Consider the following 17563-nt stretch of genomic DNA (forward strand, 5'->3'; position numbering starts at 1 on the left):
GCACTGCTTTGTGAGATATTCAAGTGGACACCTCGTCTCATGACACGCTGCCAATAGCTCAGTCGGAATAAAATTAAGGCCAAATTACAAAACAGAGATACAGTGGAACCTCGGTATACGACCGCTTTGGAATACGTCGAATTTGGTATACGTCGTGTTTTTTCGAGAGAAAAAATATCTTGGGATACGATGTCTTGCTTGGGATACGACGCGTTTGCTAGAACTTATATGGGTCGGGATGAGTCACCGTGTACAGGACCCCCGTATACCCCGTTCACGACTGAAACAAAGTGAGAGGGGCGGGGTGGCGTGAGGAGAGGGGCGGAGGGCGTGGGGGTGAGGGGCGGGGGGCGTGGGGGAGAGGGGCGGGGGGCGTGGGGGGCTGCCCCCATGGAAGGTGGAGCCCCGAGTCGAGGCACGCGCGACATGCAGGGTTGAGGCACGCCACGTGACCAGCGCAGCTGGCAGCAGCGCTGGTCACGTGGCTTCTGTATGCATTTTAGTAATTAGTGTCTAAATGATTTTATACAACCCCATTAATGTATAATATGCCATATAAAATATCATTTATTTTCCTCTGGAACGGATTATTTCTTTTCCCTTTATTTCTTATGGGAAAAATTCGTTTGGTATACGTCATTTTCGGTATAAGTCCTACCTTCTGGAACGAATTAACGACGTATACCGAGGTTCCACTGTACATTGTGTATTAATGGGCTCTCGCGTGTTTCTAGAGACAATTGTTTACCCTGTGTCGAGCACAGCTAGCACGGCCCTGTTCCCCACATGTGTCGGCATGCATGGAAGCTGGTAGCAGGCGCTTACCCTCGAGGACTTGAAACACGGCCGTGTTGGCGAGGTCGGTGATGAAGTGCATCTGCGAGCAGTCGGAGAACATCTTGGTCTGGCGTGTGGCCGGGTCCACCAAGCCGCTGGCGCGCACCGGCAGCTCTAGAACCGCGCCCACGCGCGCCTCCAGCTTCGAGCGCCCAAACGCCAAGTGGACTACCTCCAGCATGCGCACCTTGCAGAGTGCCACAGATATATACCTGTGAGTCACCTAACTCTTCGTTGATAGAATGGTTACACTTTACATACATTGTAAATAAGGCTCTCAAATGCACAATTTGATGAATGTATAACGGAACTAATTTCAACTTGTGATGCGCACAGTATATGCTCACTCTCGAAGAGAGACAAAGGGCGACTTCGACGCGGGTTGGACACAGGAAAGACAGCCAAGTGGTCAGCCAGCACCAATTTTCCCCACAAGCTCTGCAGTCCTCTATATATTAAGGTGTTAATGGACAATTAATGAGTGTTTACATTTGGGAGGACACCGGATCACACAGAGAAAACCCACACATGCAAGGGGGCAACAATCTGTCCCATACAGATAAAGCAGGTGGAGTCCGCATTTGCTGTACTGCCTTCTCCTGGAAAGTCAGGGTATGGCACCACGACGGTCATAGTTGTGTGCTACCATCACCAGGCTATCCTGACTATTTTCATGGCTGAATCGATAAGTTGTGGCATGCCGAGTAAATATGAAATATGAATCTTTGTTGGACTACCAGACCAGAGCCTCACCTTCATGCTGCCAAAATGGAGAGGGTTCTGCACATCCCTGGCACGGATTATACTTGTCCCCACCGCATCTGCTGTCGTCAGCAGCCCCCGCACCGTCACCGTGGCCACCTCCGTCTCAGTCGACGACCAGCTGAAGTTGCCGCTGCCGCCCTCAGCCTGCCGCGCACACCGCCAGGTTGTCACTGTTGCCGTCCACCAGGTTACGGGTGATTACAATGGCTCAATTATGAAAGAGCGCCAGGGGTAACACAAACAATCTTGCATGTGTTGGTTTTCGGGAGCATACGCCAAGACAGCATGTAGCATCTTCCGCCCTCCGGCGTGAACCCTTATGATCCCATTCTCGCAAAGCCCCCAAGTGAGCTCCCTTCCTATCCCCAAACGTCAACGATAACGGTTAAGCTGATGCAGTCACAAAGCTTGTGGTCGATCCCTCAGCCTCCTTCTCCACCCATGAGATCCTCTAGGAGAGAACCTGGTGGCAGCATCAACCAAGGGCAATCGACTGCCGTACAGTCATTGGCGTTCCTGTATTGTAGAGGTAGTCTCAGCTTGGTTTCCTGCCGAACATGCCGTTTTGACACAAAGTCGTCGCATTGGTAGCCAAAGATGAGTTTTAAACAAAACGAGCCACTAAGTATGTCTTTAATAATTGATTTATCCAGTAATGCATCACTGAGTTCCAAAACTCTTTCCAGAGAATCCTGCATAGGGATGCTTGGCCAATTCTGTTTCAATGTTTTAAATGCCAGGAAACTGGAGCACCCTGTAAAACCCAGACGTACAAAAGGGGTAACAGGCATAGGTCTGATAAGCTATTGTTCACCTCTTCATTTGATCAATTTGAGTTCCACTACTGAAAAGAGCTGAACCACGTGTGATCATGAATACTAAACTTCCCCCTACCCTTCCTACCCACCGCTCCCAGGTACCTTGAGCGTGTAGTGGTAATGCACGCGGCTGGGCTGCCACGGGTAGATGAGAAGGGGCGGCTGCAAAACGATAGGGTCAAAAATCTCCACCTCCTGCTGGTTTGAGATTGTCTGCGGGAGAGCTAGCGATTTTCCATTCTGCAGGGCACAAGATGACAACGCAGTTCCACAGCCGCAGAGGTGAAGAAGCAGTTATTTCGCAGTGCAGGTCACGCGTACACAATCATCCTAATTTCATCATTATTTTATTTTATGAAGCATAATTATTCGTAAACAGTGGTTCTAAAAATGCTGAACAATGTGAGCTGCTCTCTCCCTCTCCATATGCCATGTCCTTATTCTAAGACGTTGGAGATAATGGCCTTCCATTTAAAATCTCTCCATAGCATTTCTCAATAACTTTGCATTTAATACTCCTAGTATCATCCAATTGTTCAAATTTCTTATGTACTTAATTCAGTGTTGTCCAGCTTATTGGAGTTGCATTTTAGCATAAAAGGTTGAAAATACCATACAACGCGAACTAGACAGGGCGACAAGTCAAGTCTAGAGTGCCCGACATTGGAGAAAGACATACATTGGTCCAAATCATCAATCGTTGGAGGGGACAAAGGTCTCCCCCCCTCCCAAGGATGGAGCAATAACACCTGGAGTTATGGTTCAATTGAAGAATACATTTTCACTTTCAACACTGCGAATCAACAGCCACTGCAGGGGGTCATACAACCTATACCAATCAAAAAGACTTGTCTGTATTGTGAGCTTCAGAATCAATTTCAATTAATTATTGTGAATGAGCGGTTGAGTGACTGACTTTCTTGATGTAGTCTCTTGGCAAAAAAACTCAGTGAAACTAGCCAAGCCGGATGGGTGGCAGTTAAAGTTTTAATGCATTTTACAACTCTGAATTCAAATGTTTCAGAAAATTTTAATTGAATGTACAGACATTTTTTTAATTTAAACAGTTGCTTAACCTTGTTTTAATTGAACAAGGTTATATTTCAAGCATTTAATAATGATCAAGCTTTATATACATATTCTTTCGTGCAAAAAATTGAATGGTGTTTCGCAGCATTGAGTTTAAAAATGGAATTTTCTCTTTGCTGTACTAAAATCCAGGTCCTCCTTTTAAATGAGACTTCTGGTCTCACACACTCACCGGAGCCAGGACGTGGGCGAGAATGGCCTTGACCTCAGTCTGTCCCCGGTGCAGGGCCTGCACGCGATGCTGCGACCCATTCAGGTTCGACTCCAAGACGTTGAAGAATTTCTTCGGGAACGTTGTCTCGATGCGCACATTCTGTACACGTCAAGTCAATCCGAGAAGCAGAATGGAGTGAAAATTTCACATGGCGCTCGCTCTGAGTGTGGTCAATAAAAACCTCTAAGGTTCCAAGAGACAAAGGCTGCAATATTATGGACATGTAAAAAGGAAGCCCCCAGTAAACCTTCACTCAGTGGAAGGTTACTCATCCTCCTCTGCTGTATCCAGAGTCTGGAACTCCCAGCACCCAGCCATCCATATTGGCTCTCTACCCAAGTCCAGTCTCAAGACCTTCCTTTTTTCATCTGGCAATGACAGACCCCATTCTCCCACAAAAAAAAGACTATGCCCAATCTTGATTTGAAGCTTTCGTGACTGCAGGAATCCATACTCTTTGGTTCTTTCGGTAAAGTCACGTAGGTAGAAATAAAATAAAATAAAACAAATCACTATGCCCAATGTCTCTGCTGATCATCTTAAAGATGCTGTTGCAATTAAGACACTAAATAAATCAACATTGCATTATATTACTCTTTGGTTCTTTCGGTAAAGTCACGTAGAAAATAAAATCAAATAATAATAGAATATGACGTTTCGGTTGCATCACAAGCAACCATAATCAGGTAAGAATGATAAAACAGACACGAGAACAGCATAGGCAGACACACATGCAGAGAGAGACACACACAAAGACACACCGAGCGAGACACACACCATGACAAACAGAGACCCATAGACTTACACAGAAGCCCATAAGCTGATATAGACTTTTCACTAGATAAATCTAAATTGGGTATTGTATTGAAAGACAGCAGGTCCGCAGAGCAATGTGCATGATGTGCATCTGCCACTTACGTCGGTCAGGTGAATACGGTTGCCATTCTTGTCGAACACTTCCACCCTGATCCAATACTCACGCCCCACTTCCAACACCCAGTGCTCTCCCGGCTCGATCAGAAAACCTGCCGCCACATACACAACCCAAAAAACAAAGATCCACCTTTATAGCCTCAACAGACCGTTGAGGGAAGTGCTGTGCACCTACGAAGGCTGGCACGGCACACAAGGGGGTGGGTGGCCAACACCACACCCGGCCGCCTTTGTCTTTCCAGTGGCGATTTGTACACATTGCACCAGGTACTCATTTGAGGCCGAGTCGACCTAGGGGAGGTCCATCACCTAGTGCAGAAAATCATCACTGGGGTTGCCGAAGTTTGTAATGCAGCACGCTACAACGCCCCATATAACCCAACGCACACACATGCACACGTTCTCCCTCACTGATCCCATTAATGGAACACGTAAACCCACAAAAACAAATGTCTCTCATGTTGGATATATATACATGGTTTTTGTGTACAAGGATGATGCAAATCTTCCAGCTCTATTAGCGATAAACAAACAGGACTATCAAGAGAGCTGCCACAGCTTTCTCTCGTGACACCACTGCGGTATATGTCAACGAATAAGGACTGTCAATCAGGTAGAAATAATGTCTTGATAAGGAAGAAACTCAGAAAATGTCATTGCAGAGATATCACAATGGTACTTTTGTGGATTTTGTGAGGTTTTTTTCAACATTAACGAAGGCTGAAGGTAATGCTGGACAGCCAAAAACAAACACCCAAGTTATATAATATACATAACTAGCCTTTAGCGCGTCCAAGGACGGGTGTATTGCAGTAAATCTGAAACTTGCAAGTGAAAATCAGACCGCCACGTGATATTCATTGCATCAATTCGTGTGCAATTTGTAAGGGCGCGGTGACACAGACCTATTTCATTTTAAGGTTATAATCCCTTGTTCATCATGACGTCCTTTTTACTTTGATGTCTCAATAGCGTTACGGAGATCGCGTGACGTGAGGGTTCTGCCTTTGTAGTGAGGGTTGTAAGTTGACACCGAGGAAAAGGGATTAATAATGAGGGGCACTGTTCGATGTGAAGTGACGTCACCTGCGCATGATTGTTAATGAGGGGGGAGGGTGCTCCATGTGGAGTGACGTCACCTGTTCATGATTATTAATGGGGGCTGGTCGACGTGGGAGTGACGTCACGAGCGTTGCACAGACTTTCTTGGCTCATTATAGTAGGTAATAATAATGGGGGGGGGTCCATTTAGAGGGCGTCACCTGCTCATGATTATTAATGAGGGCGGGGTTCATGTGGAGTGACATCACTTGCACATATTAGTGGGGGGGGGGGGGAAGTACTCCATATTGAGTGACGTCACCCACTCATGATTATTAATGAGGGGTGGGGGGGGTGTCCATTTGGAGGATGTCACCTGCTCATGAATATTAACGAGTGGGGCTGGTCAATGTGGAGTGACAGTCACGGGCATTAAGGACACATTCCTGGGCAATTATCGTAGGTATAGGAGCAATGCGCTGTTAAGGTTTCGCCCTTCCTATGACACAATCTGAAGGGAAACTATGGGTGCGGGGGTCGTAGGTATGGCGCTCACCGAGGAAGGCGGCCTCGATCACGTAGACGGTGGAGTTGGGGAGACGCGAGACGCCCTGCATGCGAATGTCTGATTCCGGCGAGTCAAGGAGTCCCAGGTACAGCATACGACGTATGCAAATCACAGCCGATGGCCCAGAAAATACGTGGTGAAAATCGTACGCACCGCCTATTGCCAATGCCAGACACACTGGAGCTGGCAATCCACATGACTAGTCAACAAAACCCTGTCAAAAAAGATTCTCACACAGACCTCTTGTCAAAGCCACAGGTGGATAAGGGCCTCCTCATGCATGTCCAGAACGTGAAGTTAATCTGACCACACTTCACAATACTGGTCAGAGCGGACTGGTTAAGGCGGGGAGCATAGACGTGGGGAAATGGAAGTACAGAATAAGGGATTATTCTGCCCTGCCCTCTGTTGCCAACCACATTGGTCCATCTCTGCAAGTTGCGAAATTTTATTTCCTTGTCTCATGGCAACATGAAACCAATAGCACTATCTGAATATAGCTCGAACTAATCTATAGAACAACTTTTCTAAATATACACAAATGTATGATGGTCATATAGATCATTGGGATTGTTAAGAAAAGTGGGTTTGGGCAGGACAAATCGCTAGAAGGGATGACGATTGGTTGAGAATAATAATGGAATGTCAGTCAAAGAAGAAAAAGTGCTCCAGGCTATGTCCATTCCAGAAAAGGAGCAACGAAAACAGCTAACATACAGAGGCTAGGTGGCTTGTTATATTGCAGGGCCATGCGAGATGGTGACAGGTTTTGGGAGGTCTTCATGTAGCAGTGGATAAGTCAAGGCAGATGATGATGATAACGTCCTTCATCTACATTGGGATTATTGGCCAATTCAATCTTTAATGAGTGCTGTATGCGGGAGGATGATCATTTGTGGACTGTTGGTAATCGTCCTAAGAGGAAATTAGTCACAGACACGCTAATAAAGGCATCTCATTACACGCAGCAAAGGGTGAGGATGCTTTTGTGCACAAGGAGGAGGCTTGTCTGCCCCAGATTCTGGGCCACCAGGATGGAGGTCTGCGCATCCAGCCGGGCCACAGGCCCATCCTTCGTCAGCGGGCCCTGCAGCTGCAGCTCATACTGCTCCGACGGCATCGGGATGTCTGCACCAGGCAAACAGAACAAAATATACACGCGTGCAAAGAAAATTACACACCCTCAACCGTTTGGAAAATGCACCACAGTTGCTTGCTCCGCATGGAGGCGATGCTCGCATTAGACTGCAGCGAGGCAGATAGGAGTACACAAGGGAAAAGCTGTGCGCACATAATACACGCAGCACAGTCGTGTCACGTGACACATGACAAGGCATTATTATAGAGCAACAAAGGTGCCACTTGCTTTTTGTACACCATTAAAGAAATCTCAATAAGGTACGATGGTAGGACCGACACCAACGGTTGCAATCGCTCATTTTTCTGTATGGAAATCGACTGTTGTGTATATTGTTACTCCTGTGGAGGGGGTAGTTTTACCAATGAGACGGCCCTGCTTGACCTTGAGCACGTGGTAGTGGATGTGCGTGTTCACGAGGAGGTACACGTCGTGCGAAGGGCTCAGCAGGATGCTCTCCAGAATGAGGAGGCGCACCTCGGTCGCCTCCACGGCCTGCAAGTGCCGCCAAACATCACAGGCAAGCAGTTCCTTTGAGGTCAAAGTTTAACCATTTCATGTATATACATATATTTTGCATATTCTAACTAAACAACATCTCTTTCTGCTTCCTCCCACGCACTTAGATAAGTTAAGAAATATCTAAGTACGTGCTCTCCGATTGCCTGGATGAAAAGTGGACTATGTTCTTGCCCAATCCTAGCCAGCTGGCTCAAACACTCAATGAAGAAGCACTCCTGAACCTTAACATTCCCTCACATAGCCTCTTTTACCAAGCTCTTATAACCTTGCTCAAGAAACATGTTAACTCTTATCTAATACAACTTTGACAGTGCTGTTTGTTACTGGCCGCTTGACATTTTGGCCCTTGCTCAGTAACCATGTAAAAAAACAACAGCAAATGAGGTTGCATGCATTAAAAGTCTTGACTCCGTGGTATTGTCTGGATAGATAAGTGGCACTCACATATCAGTGCACTGCCCCATTCTAAAGAACTGCCTCTGGGAGGTGACTTCTCATTTGCCCTGCTGGTGAGACATTTGTCACATGACAACCAAACCAGACATTATGTAACCCACAGAGCGAGAAATTTACCAAAACCCAGCGACCTGTAGTTGATTCCCAGCTGTCGACAACATCCGTGACATAGGAAGACAAAGGTGGTCATGCATGGTGCTGGACACAGCACACATTCAGCGTGCAGTGCATGCCTTAATAGGTACTCGTGGCAATTGCTCCACAACAGTCTAAATGGCCAAGGGATCTTCGTCTCTGTATATTCGCACACATCGTGTTTCCCACCTTGTACAGGGGCTCTCGTATTTTGGTCTTGACGCGGGCGCTGCCCGTCTTGAGGCCAGACACGAGCATGCGGTCGCCCTGCCGGCCTTTCCTCTCCATCTCCAGGATGTAGGCCGGTGGCCGGTATGCCGCCTCGGAGAACCGGAGAAATCTGCATGCGCACAGCATTGTACAAACATGACAGAAATGCACTGGTTAGTAAAACACAAGCACACATCAAAGAATATCATAATTTAGCAAGCCCCTACACTACATTTCCGTTCTAAAGTTATTGTAATTTGTATTCCAATCAGATGATGTCTCCATTCACCATTGACCATCTTAGCAAGTGCTTTCTACTTAATATTTACACATGAAAAACTGTTGACTTGTCAATTCACAACTGTTCATGCATCTGTTGTTGTCCCTCACCGCAAGGCGTTGTGTCCATCGGCAGTGGACAGCACCTCCTCATCCTTGATGGTCGTCCAATCAAACTGCAGCCCAGCAAGGGTGGTGAACGTGTTTCCTGTAAAGGTGGAATTCAGGGAGGTGGAAAAGTGATTTGAACGTGATGTCACATTGTCACTTTATGTCACATTGTCACTTTACAGCAGCAAGGAAAAGCCTTGCTTGTGCAAACATTTTACAAAACAAACAACATTAAGGTTATATCGAATTGCTCCAAAAGGCCTATTACCAAGTCACTCAGAATGCACCCGATCTTGGAAGATCTCAGAAGCTAAGCAGGTTTAAGCTTAGATAATGCTTGGATGGGTGACCACTATGCACGAATCGGCTGGCGTTGGGCTGCCGCAGGGCTGCCTAGTGGGCAGCAGTGGGCGGTGCAGCAAAATACTGTACACTGTTAAAATGTAGTTCTATAATATCACCTTCATGAACTTGCACTGACCAGCAGTGGATCGACAAAAAAGTGATAAATGTACATGTATCCCTAATGTGTACAGGATCTTGAGTTGTAGTTACATTTGAACACTTCAAAAGGTCCAAATGTATGATATTGCAATGTACATTAATCTCAACTATTTGTATTTTACCAGGTAAGGCCCATTGAGTTATATAGCTCTTTTTCAGAAGTGGGTCACAAATGAGGGCTCAACAGCTATCATGTGGAAATGTATTGCAGCCAAATAATCTAAATGTGTGTTTATAAATTATTATTAATAATATAATGCCTTTATCAGTCCACTGTTGAATGAAGGCCTCTCCATTCTGAGTCAGTTCTGGTGGTTTGACCATACTTCACCAAGGCTGGTCAGTGTGTGTTCGCAAAGGCAGTTGCACCAGGACTGGTTCAGACATGACTCGCCATCTATGTTAGCGATGGCCATGAATCAAATTCCGGTTGCCCTGTGGCATTGTCAAACAGCCGAGTGCTCTCACCCTCGCGGTCGCCGGCCTGGATGGTGAGTTCCAGTGGAGAGTCGTCGAGGTAGAGTTCTCTCGTTGTCGAGACGATCTGGATGTGCTGGATAGTGTCGACAATCACATCGCACCGTAGAACTTGGCCCGACACTACAGGGGGGAAGAGTGGCGGGCGCACGTAAGGTAAATATTATCACAACGTCGCACGTTTCACAGTACCGAGCAAAAACGAACAAAAAAACATCCTACCACTTCCGTAAATGAATGGAAACTCATAAGACAGAAAATTTATGTGCAGTCTAGCAACAAATGATAAAATTATTCTATATGCAAAATGTGATTTCCAAACGGCACAAGAGGGATAAATTTGACTAAAGGATTGAGCTTCCCATCATGCCTTACACATAAAAAAGGACAAACAATATGTATCTGTCACTGGAAACATCTTAGGCACATTAATGAGATACTAGAGGGGATTAATTTTTTAGACCTCTTACAGTGAAAAGGTTCCTCAATCCTTGTCTACAGCCTGGGCTTGAGTAGAAGATGTGTCTTGACCAAGTAAATGGTCAGGGTGAAGGGATTCCAGACAACGGAGATGGTAGCGGAGATTGAGTGACCTCGAATTGAGCAAAGTTTGACCGGGGCAGATTGCTCAAATCTTGTGACCCATCCACTATCCGTGAAAGCAATAACCAGGTGGGAGCAGGTGAAACGTGTGTGTGGCTGCCCACCTGTGTCTTCGGCAATGACGATGGTGGTGAGGCGGGTGTGCTGGGCGGCGCGGGCCGACACCACGGCGCGGCTGGAGCACCGCTGCCCTGCATCATCGGTGCTGTACACGGCCTCCACGCTCGCAACCTCAGGCCGGGACGACTGCCTGGAGGGCGGCAAAATAGCAGACATCAAGAATGCCTCAGGCACATACGAGTGAAGTAGATAAACTTGAATAAATCGCACAAATGGTTATTCGAGAACCAAATTCTCATAGGGTCATTTTTATAAGAAAACATCGTTAGCCACCTAAAAATCATAAACGGCTACCATTTTTCCAAGATGGCTACCATTTTTGATGGTGGCCATCTATGATTGTGGCAACAATAACATTTTTAGGTGGCTTACGTTCTTTTCTGAAAAAGATACACCATTGTGAAGATATCAATCATATGTCATGCTGTATTAAAATGAAAACGATTCCTGTGAAAAAATCCAGGTGACTGTAGCAACTCAATAATTATTGTGTAGGTCGCCAGCTGACTTGGGGGGGGTGAGGTGGTCTTGTAATTGTACAGTACAAGTCAGAAATGTGTTATATCACAGTGGTGGAGCAATAAAGCAGTGGTCCTGTGCACTTCACCATAAATCTGGCGACCTGAGTTTAATTTTTGGCCAAGGCTGATATCAGTGCTGACATCTGAACTGGTCCCATGATCAAGCCGCACTGACTAATGTGGTGAAGTATGGTAAGAGACACTCTTAGGTTTTTTTCGGTAAAGTCACGTAGGTAAACATTTATATTATTTATTATATTTATTTTACCTACGTGACTTTACCGAAAAAACCTAAGAGTATGAATCCTTGCAGTCACTGAAGCTTCAAATCTAGAATATGGTAAGAAACCCCAGTGACCGATTAGGTCCGATTCGGCTTTCATCCAGCAGTGGCTGTACATGGGCTGTAAGGTGTCAAGGCAGCTCTCCGTTGTGCTCACCAAACCGCACCTCCGATTAGCACGGTTGGCTACGTACGGAGTGAAAGACGTTCAACATACATACATGCCTTCTGGCCACACCCTTCTGTGAGACAGACTCCGTGAAACAGAAATGGGTCAGCTCATAAACCGCAAATAAATGCAAAGTTTCCCTTCCCTATTACTCAGCCATTGCTTTTGCTGCTGATAAAGGCCTTTCCCTGCCACAGCCAAGACTGAGCAGTGGGCAACTTCCTGTGACACGCCTCCCACCACCAACACGCGTCGCCAAACCAGGTGTAATTTTTCAGCCCCGCCATGCACGCGAGCTGAATGAACTCTTAACGGCCATATTGCTACCGTGAAACTTAAACCCCCACGAGAGAAATTGAGCCTTTGGCGTACACTACAATCAGACCTAGGATAAATTACAATGGTGTCATTCGTAATGGATTTCAATCATAATGGAATTATGGTTTCACCGAAGATTTTTGCTGTTATTGTAATAACTAATCACAGGTCCGATTGAAAGCGGCACACCCCCAGTGGCCATCACCGCATCTGTTACAGTTCTGACACGGATGCCTGCTAATCAGCTGCACCATTCTTCCCCATAGCCCCACATATATAATCCATAGTGCCAGCTTCAATTTAATTTAGTTACCAGTCTAGGGAATTATATTGCACCGTGGAGTTCATGCTTGATTCTCTGCCAAGTGAGCACATATGTAACATATAAGTTAATTATATTACCCTCTACGCTTGTGTTATTGCAAACGGGCCGTATTTATATTTCTAAACTAAACCCAGCTGCGGCTTCTTCTACACTGCTACTGGTGCCAATTACAGTTAAACTCTCAATTTTCCGAGGGCGGATTACCCCTTGTTTGGGGATTAACCACGCTTGAATGAGATGAGTACAAAAGCTGCTTCTCACTCGTTGGGAGTCAGCGACTCAGTGGCCACAGCATGTTGGCAGGTACATTATTAGTTACAAACACAAAGACAATCCATTTTACAACATATCTTCATCCCCAGTCTACATAAGAAACGAAATAGACCTCTTTACAGCCCTAATGTATAAACGTTTTACGTTATCCGTGTTTCTGGCTAACACTCCCACCCATAACTCCAGACAATCGACTGTAGGTGTAAGGAACGTCGTCAATTTCCTAATCATCTGTCTCAATTCTTGGACAGACTCCGGCACGTAGCAGGCTGTTCCTGTCACTCAACGTAGTCCTGACACGACCACAGTTCCCCGCCTGCAGCTGCGAGCCGTCACTCCTGCACTGACTGATTAGTACAGCGTTGAGAAGAACCGTTTATCTTGGGGTGAAAAGGCATCTGGATATGTAGTAGTGGCTTAATCATTTATTTAAAACGTACTGTCATTGTGTGTACTCGAGTTACATTGCAAGTCATTGCAGAATGCACAATTGTATAATTATACTGAAGAGTCCTCTGTCTCAAGCCACTGATAGATTAAGGTCTCCCCTCAAGCCCTGTCATGTAAGTTGCTTGAACATACTTCACCACACTGGTGAAGGGGACCAAGACTGGTTTAGCTATCAAAAAGCCACCGATTTTATCCCTGGCTGGCTATCGAACTCAGCGGGCCGGGTCTATTGTGCAATTGATATATGTATGTTGACCTTCTTTCGCGACGCACGTAACCAACCGTGTTAATCTAATCGGAGGTGCAGGGAAAGGACGACAGACTAAACACAGAAAGCAGTGGTGTACTGTACATTCATACACAGTGCGTAATGGTGTGCACCTACACACAGAGTTAAATTGTGGCAGAGACCAGTCATGTCTATCCATTTCGCAGGCTTTTATTTGGTTTGGCCATGTTGTTTGTTGTAGTACAGAGTTAGACTGATGGCCTTAATCTAAGTTGTCTTGTGGTTGTTGTTGTTGTTGTTTGACTTGCATCCCACTGGGATTTTTGCACACAGCGTTGGTGTACGGTGCTTTTTGTGGAATATTTTCCTGTCTTTTCTTGGATTTTCTGTTTGCACATAGTCACATTAAGATGTTTTCTTGTTCATGTTTTTGTTTTTTGTTTGTTGCGGTTGCATCCGATTCAAGAGTCGAATGGCTCACAGGGCTATACCTAATAAATGAACTTGAATTCACCTTTCATAGGCGGTCTTCAACGTATCGTGCTAAAATAATAATTAACTCGGAAGACTGGCTTAAGCGAGCTCAGTCAACGAAATATCAGTGGCAGGTCGCTAATTATACTCTGCTGACCCCCACGACCCCCGTTAGTTTGGAATCTTCTTTACTCCCCCATCAGTTTCGCGCTAACGCTTCTCTTACCACTCCTCAAGCTTGTGCTCAAAACCTTCCACTTATCTTTCTCGCCGACTTCCTATATTCTATTTAAAACCATATATTAATTCCTGCAGTCACGAAAGCTTTAAGTCAACAACATATATTGTTATTCTTGGGTTTTTTCGGTAAAGTCACGTAGGTAAAAAACATTAAAAGAGAGATTGCAGAAGCTACCATTTACTTGATACAGCTGTCGTGGCTGTGACGGTACCACCTGAAGACGGAAGCTTGTGTTGCCTCCGAAACGTCGTGATTTTTATTTTATTTAACTTTTCAATGTTTTTTACCTACGTGACTTTACCGAAAAAACCTAAGAATATGAATCATTGCAGTCACGAAAGCTTCAAATCTAACATATATTGCCCAGTTTCTTCACTGCTTCTTGACACGCGTGTCCCATTTAGCCGCTGGCGTAAACCCGTGTCGAATGCGATTGTAGTGTCGATAAATATTTCACACCACGCAGCAAAGCACTCGAGTGTCTCGTTATAGCAGAGATGGAGTAACAGAGATGCCTATAAGTGGCATACTTATCTCGCAAGTTACACGCGGGGTGTACAAAGAGAGAATTGTGCAGTACTGTACACACACGTGGGGTGGACAATACCGTACTGTACACACACACGTGTGTGTGTATACAGTGTACACCATTAGGGACACAGACATTAAACACTGTAAACAGATGACCGTGACGGATGGGTAACACCGTACTGTACACACACACACACACGTGTAGGGTGACATTGGGAATACACAAACACACGAGTGTACAACAGGACGGGTTAGACTACGCGAGACGCAGTTGACACAACACACCACAACAACACCAAGTGCCGGCACCACGGCGGTTGGTGCCAGGCTAGGTGCACCAACCCTACAGGTCACGACGACAGACCCAGCCCAGTTGTTAGTGAGGGGGGTTAACCGATCGCGATGAATGAAAGATGCACATACACATGAAAGATGCACATACACACCATCTGTAGCAGCCGCTCTCCGCCTCCAATGTGTAGTTGATCTGCGAGGCGCCCGCGTACGGCAGCAGGATCTTGGGCACGTTCAGTTTCGACGCCTCGGCCACGTTCACCACCAACCAACAACAACAGCAGTGACAACAACAACAGCAGCAGAGCCGACAGAGACAGTCCAGAACGAGGCGGACTGCGGCCACTGATGAGGCGGTCGCCCCGGCGTGGCCAGGCCTCTACCGCCGTCGTCGGCTGCATTGCTCTTCTCGCCCCACCACCCTCCTCCTCTTCCTCCTCGTGTGGCGTTAAAGAATTATTGAATGAAAACTTCTAATCTCACGTCGGTGAGACCCGGACCAGCCTTGACGACGTGGTGGTGGTTACCTCAGCACGCACGAAATCTTCGCGGACTATGACGACGACGACGGCGTTGTAGAATAACGGTGCCGCGGCTGCGTGAGGAGAAACGACGCGGAATCTTCTCCTCCTCCCACCTCCTCGCTCTCTTAACTCTCCTGAGCGCCGCCGACAGCCTCGGGCAAAGCGTGCTCTCGCCACGATTATAACTCCCAGCCCGGATAAGCTGCGATGGAGGGGGGCTCCTCCTCCGCGTTGCGACATCGGGGCCGCGCGACTCGATCTGATTGGCTCCCGCCGCCCCCCCATGGAGCCAATCCGCGCTGGGAAATGTGAAGTGGTGGGTGGAGGGGGGTGGGGGCGAGGGGGGGTTTCCCGCGCGCGAGAGACGTTGTCACGTGCGCGCGCGCGAGACGTTTTGGCGCCAAAAAATGAAATGGCAATAAAATATTTTATATCTACGAGACTTTACCGAAAGAACCAAAGAGTATGTATGGGTTTCTTCAGTCACGAAAACTTCAAGTCTAGGAAAAATATTTGAGATTCATTATCTGATATTTCCTGAGGATTGGGGGGTGAGGAGCGGAGAGAGGGTGGCACCAGAAAATTAATCGATACTCTTCAGGAAAAAAAACAAGAACAAAATATATAATGTACAGTATATATGTTTGACATTATATCAGCAATTGTCTATCCACTGATGGATATTTGCTGCACATTATCCCGTGCGCGTTGCCTTCATTGTTATACCTGTCTCGTCCATCGTAATGTTTTAGCCGAGGTCACTACACACACAGTGACCGATTTATATATAACCCCCACTAAGATAATAGTAAAACAATGATATAAAAACATGTTATTGTTTAAATTACTCGACACGTATCCCAGACTCGCCGCCACATCCCGTCATAGGAACGTGGAATTTCCACCACTTACTCTGCGCGGGGGGGGGGGGGGGCGCTGTAAACAGGAGATGAGCACAAAAGCATAAATTGCTTATTTCATCGGGAAATCGCTTTGACTTTGCACATCACATTTCTGAAACACGGGGAAGGTACAACACATTGGTCGGTGGTAAAGTTGCCGCTTCAGTGCACGTGGAGTGGAATTTCGGGTTTCTCTCATTCAATCCACATTGATGATAGAGCAAATATCGTGCTGGCAACTTTGGACTGGTTTAGAATTTGGTATCTGCTCACCCTCAGTCACGCTAGCTTGTAAAACACATTCCTGCTGCGGAGGGAGCTGGTAGGAACGTTGGGTTGCTCGGTCAATGGCCTGCAGGGTCAACGGCGGCGTGGTGTATTCCGCAAATATGCCCGACTGTGATTGCGGGCACAAGCCGACGTGAGTAGGTTAAACGTTGAGTTTTATAAGGGCACCACGGGGTGACCAGCCCCTCCCCACCCAGCCCCACCCCTCCCAGCCCCTCCCCACCCAGCCCCTCCCCACCCAACCCCTCGCCACCCAGCCCTACCCCTCCCACCCAGCCCCATCCCCCCACCCAGCCCTACCCCTCCCACCCCCACCCAGCCCCTCCCCACCCAGCCCTACCCCTCCCACCCCCCACCCAGCCCCTCCCCCACCCAGCCCTACCCCTCCCACCCCCACCCAGCCCCTCCCCACCCAGCCCTACCCCTCCCACCCAGCCCCATCCCCCCACCCAGCCCTACCCCTCCCACCCCCACCCAGCCCCTCCCCACCCAGCCCTACCCCTCCCACCCCCCACCCAGCCCCTCCCCACTCTCCCCTTTCCACCCAGCCCCACCCCTCCCATTTTTGGATGCACGACGGACCGACGGACACAATAATCCCCTGTGGGCTGGTGTAACCAGAAGGTTCCTACCAGTAAAATACCGTACAAGTACTGGTCTACCAGTTGTTATTGGTAAGAGCACTCCCTCTAGAGTCTAGGTGATGGAACTCTTGTCAGCTGAAGAAGCAACGTTGCTTTGGTAAATACCCACGCACTATTAACAAAAGTGTGATTCTCAGCTCCTTCCCCATAGTAAATTAATAGTAATAACCTCGGGTAGTTTTCCTTTTTTTCCCGTAGAAAGGCTGCGAGTAAAGGTATACGTACTACTAATTGGCTGTCGGGTGGTGGTGGGTTTAACGACACATTTATATATTTA

The 17563-nt window shown here is 47.0% G+C and overlaps 1 protein-coding gene across 1 annotated transcript in view; it reads right to left on the reverse strand.

The window, feature by feature from the left end:
* Positions 1-15631, reverse strand: part of NUP210 (nucleoporin 210) — a 35848-nt gene extending 20217 nt beyond the window's left edge. Inside the window, 14 exon segments of the mRNA XM_061566890.1 lie at positions 826-1024; positions 1591-1746; positions 2523-2660; positions 3682-3822; positions 4642-4748; positions 6254-6322; positions 7250-7393; positions 7766-7898; positions 8706-8856; positions 9117-9213; positions 10089-10220; positions 10805-10950; positions 15081-15187; positions 15189-15631. Coding sequence (XP_061422874.1) covers positions 826-1024; positions 1591-1746; positions 2523-2660; positions 3682-3822; positions 4642-4748; positions 6254-6322; positions 7250-7393; positions 7766-7898; positions 8706-8856; positions 9117-9213; positions 10089-10220; positions 10805-10950; positions 15081-15187; positions 15189-15329 — 1861 coding nt within the window. The 5' untranslated portion in view covers positions 15330-15631.
* Positions 15632-17563: the final 1932 nt, after the last annotated feature.

This window comes from Lethenteron reissneri, chromosome 38 (genome assembly GCF_015708825.2).
Source record: "Lethenteron reissneri isolate LAM-NWPU_2019-01 chromosome 38, ASM1570882v1, whole genome shotgun sequence".
NCBI classification, from domain to species: Eukaryota; Metazoa; Chordata; class Hyperoartia; order Petromyzontiformes; family Petromyzontidae; genus Lethenteron; species Lethenteron reissneri.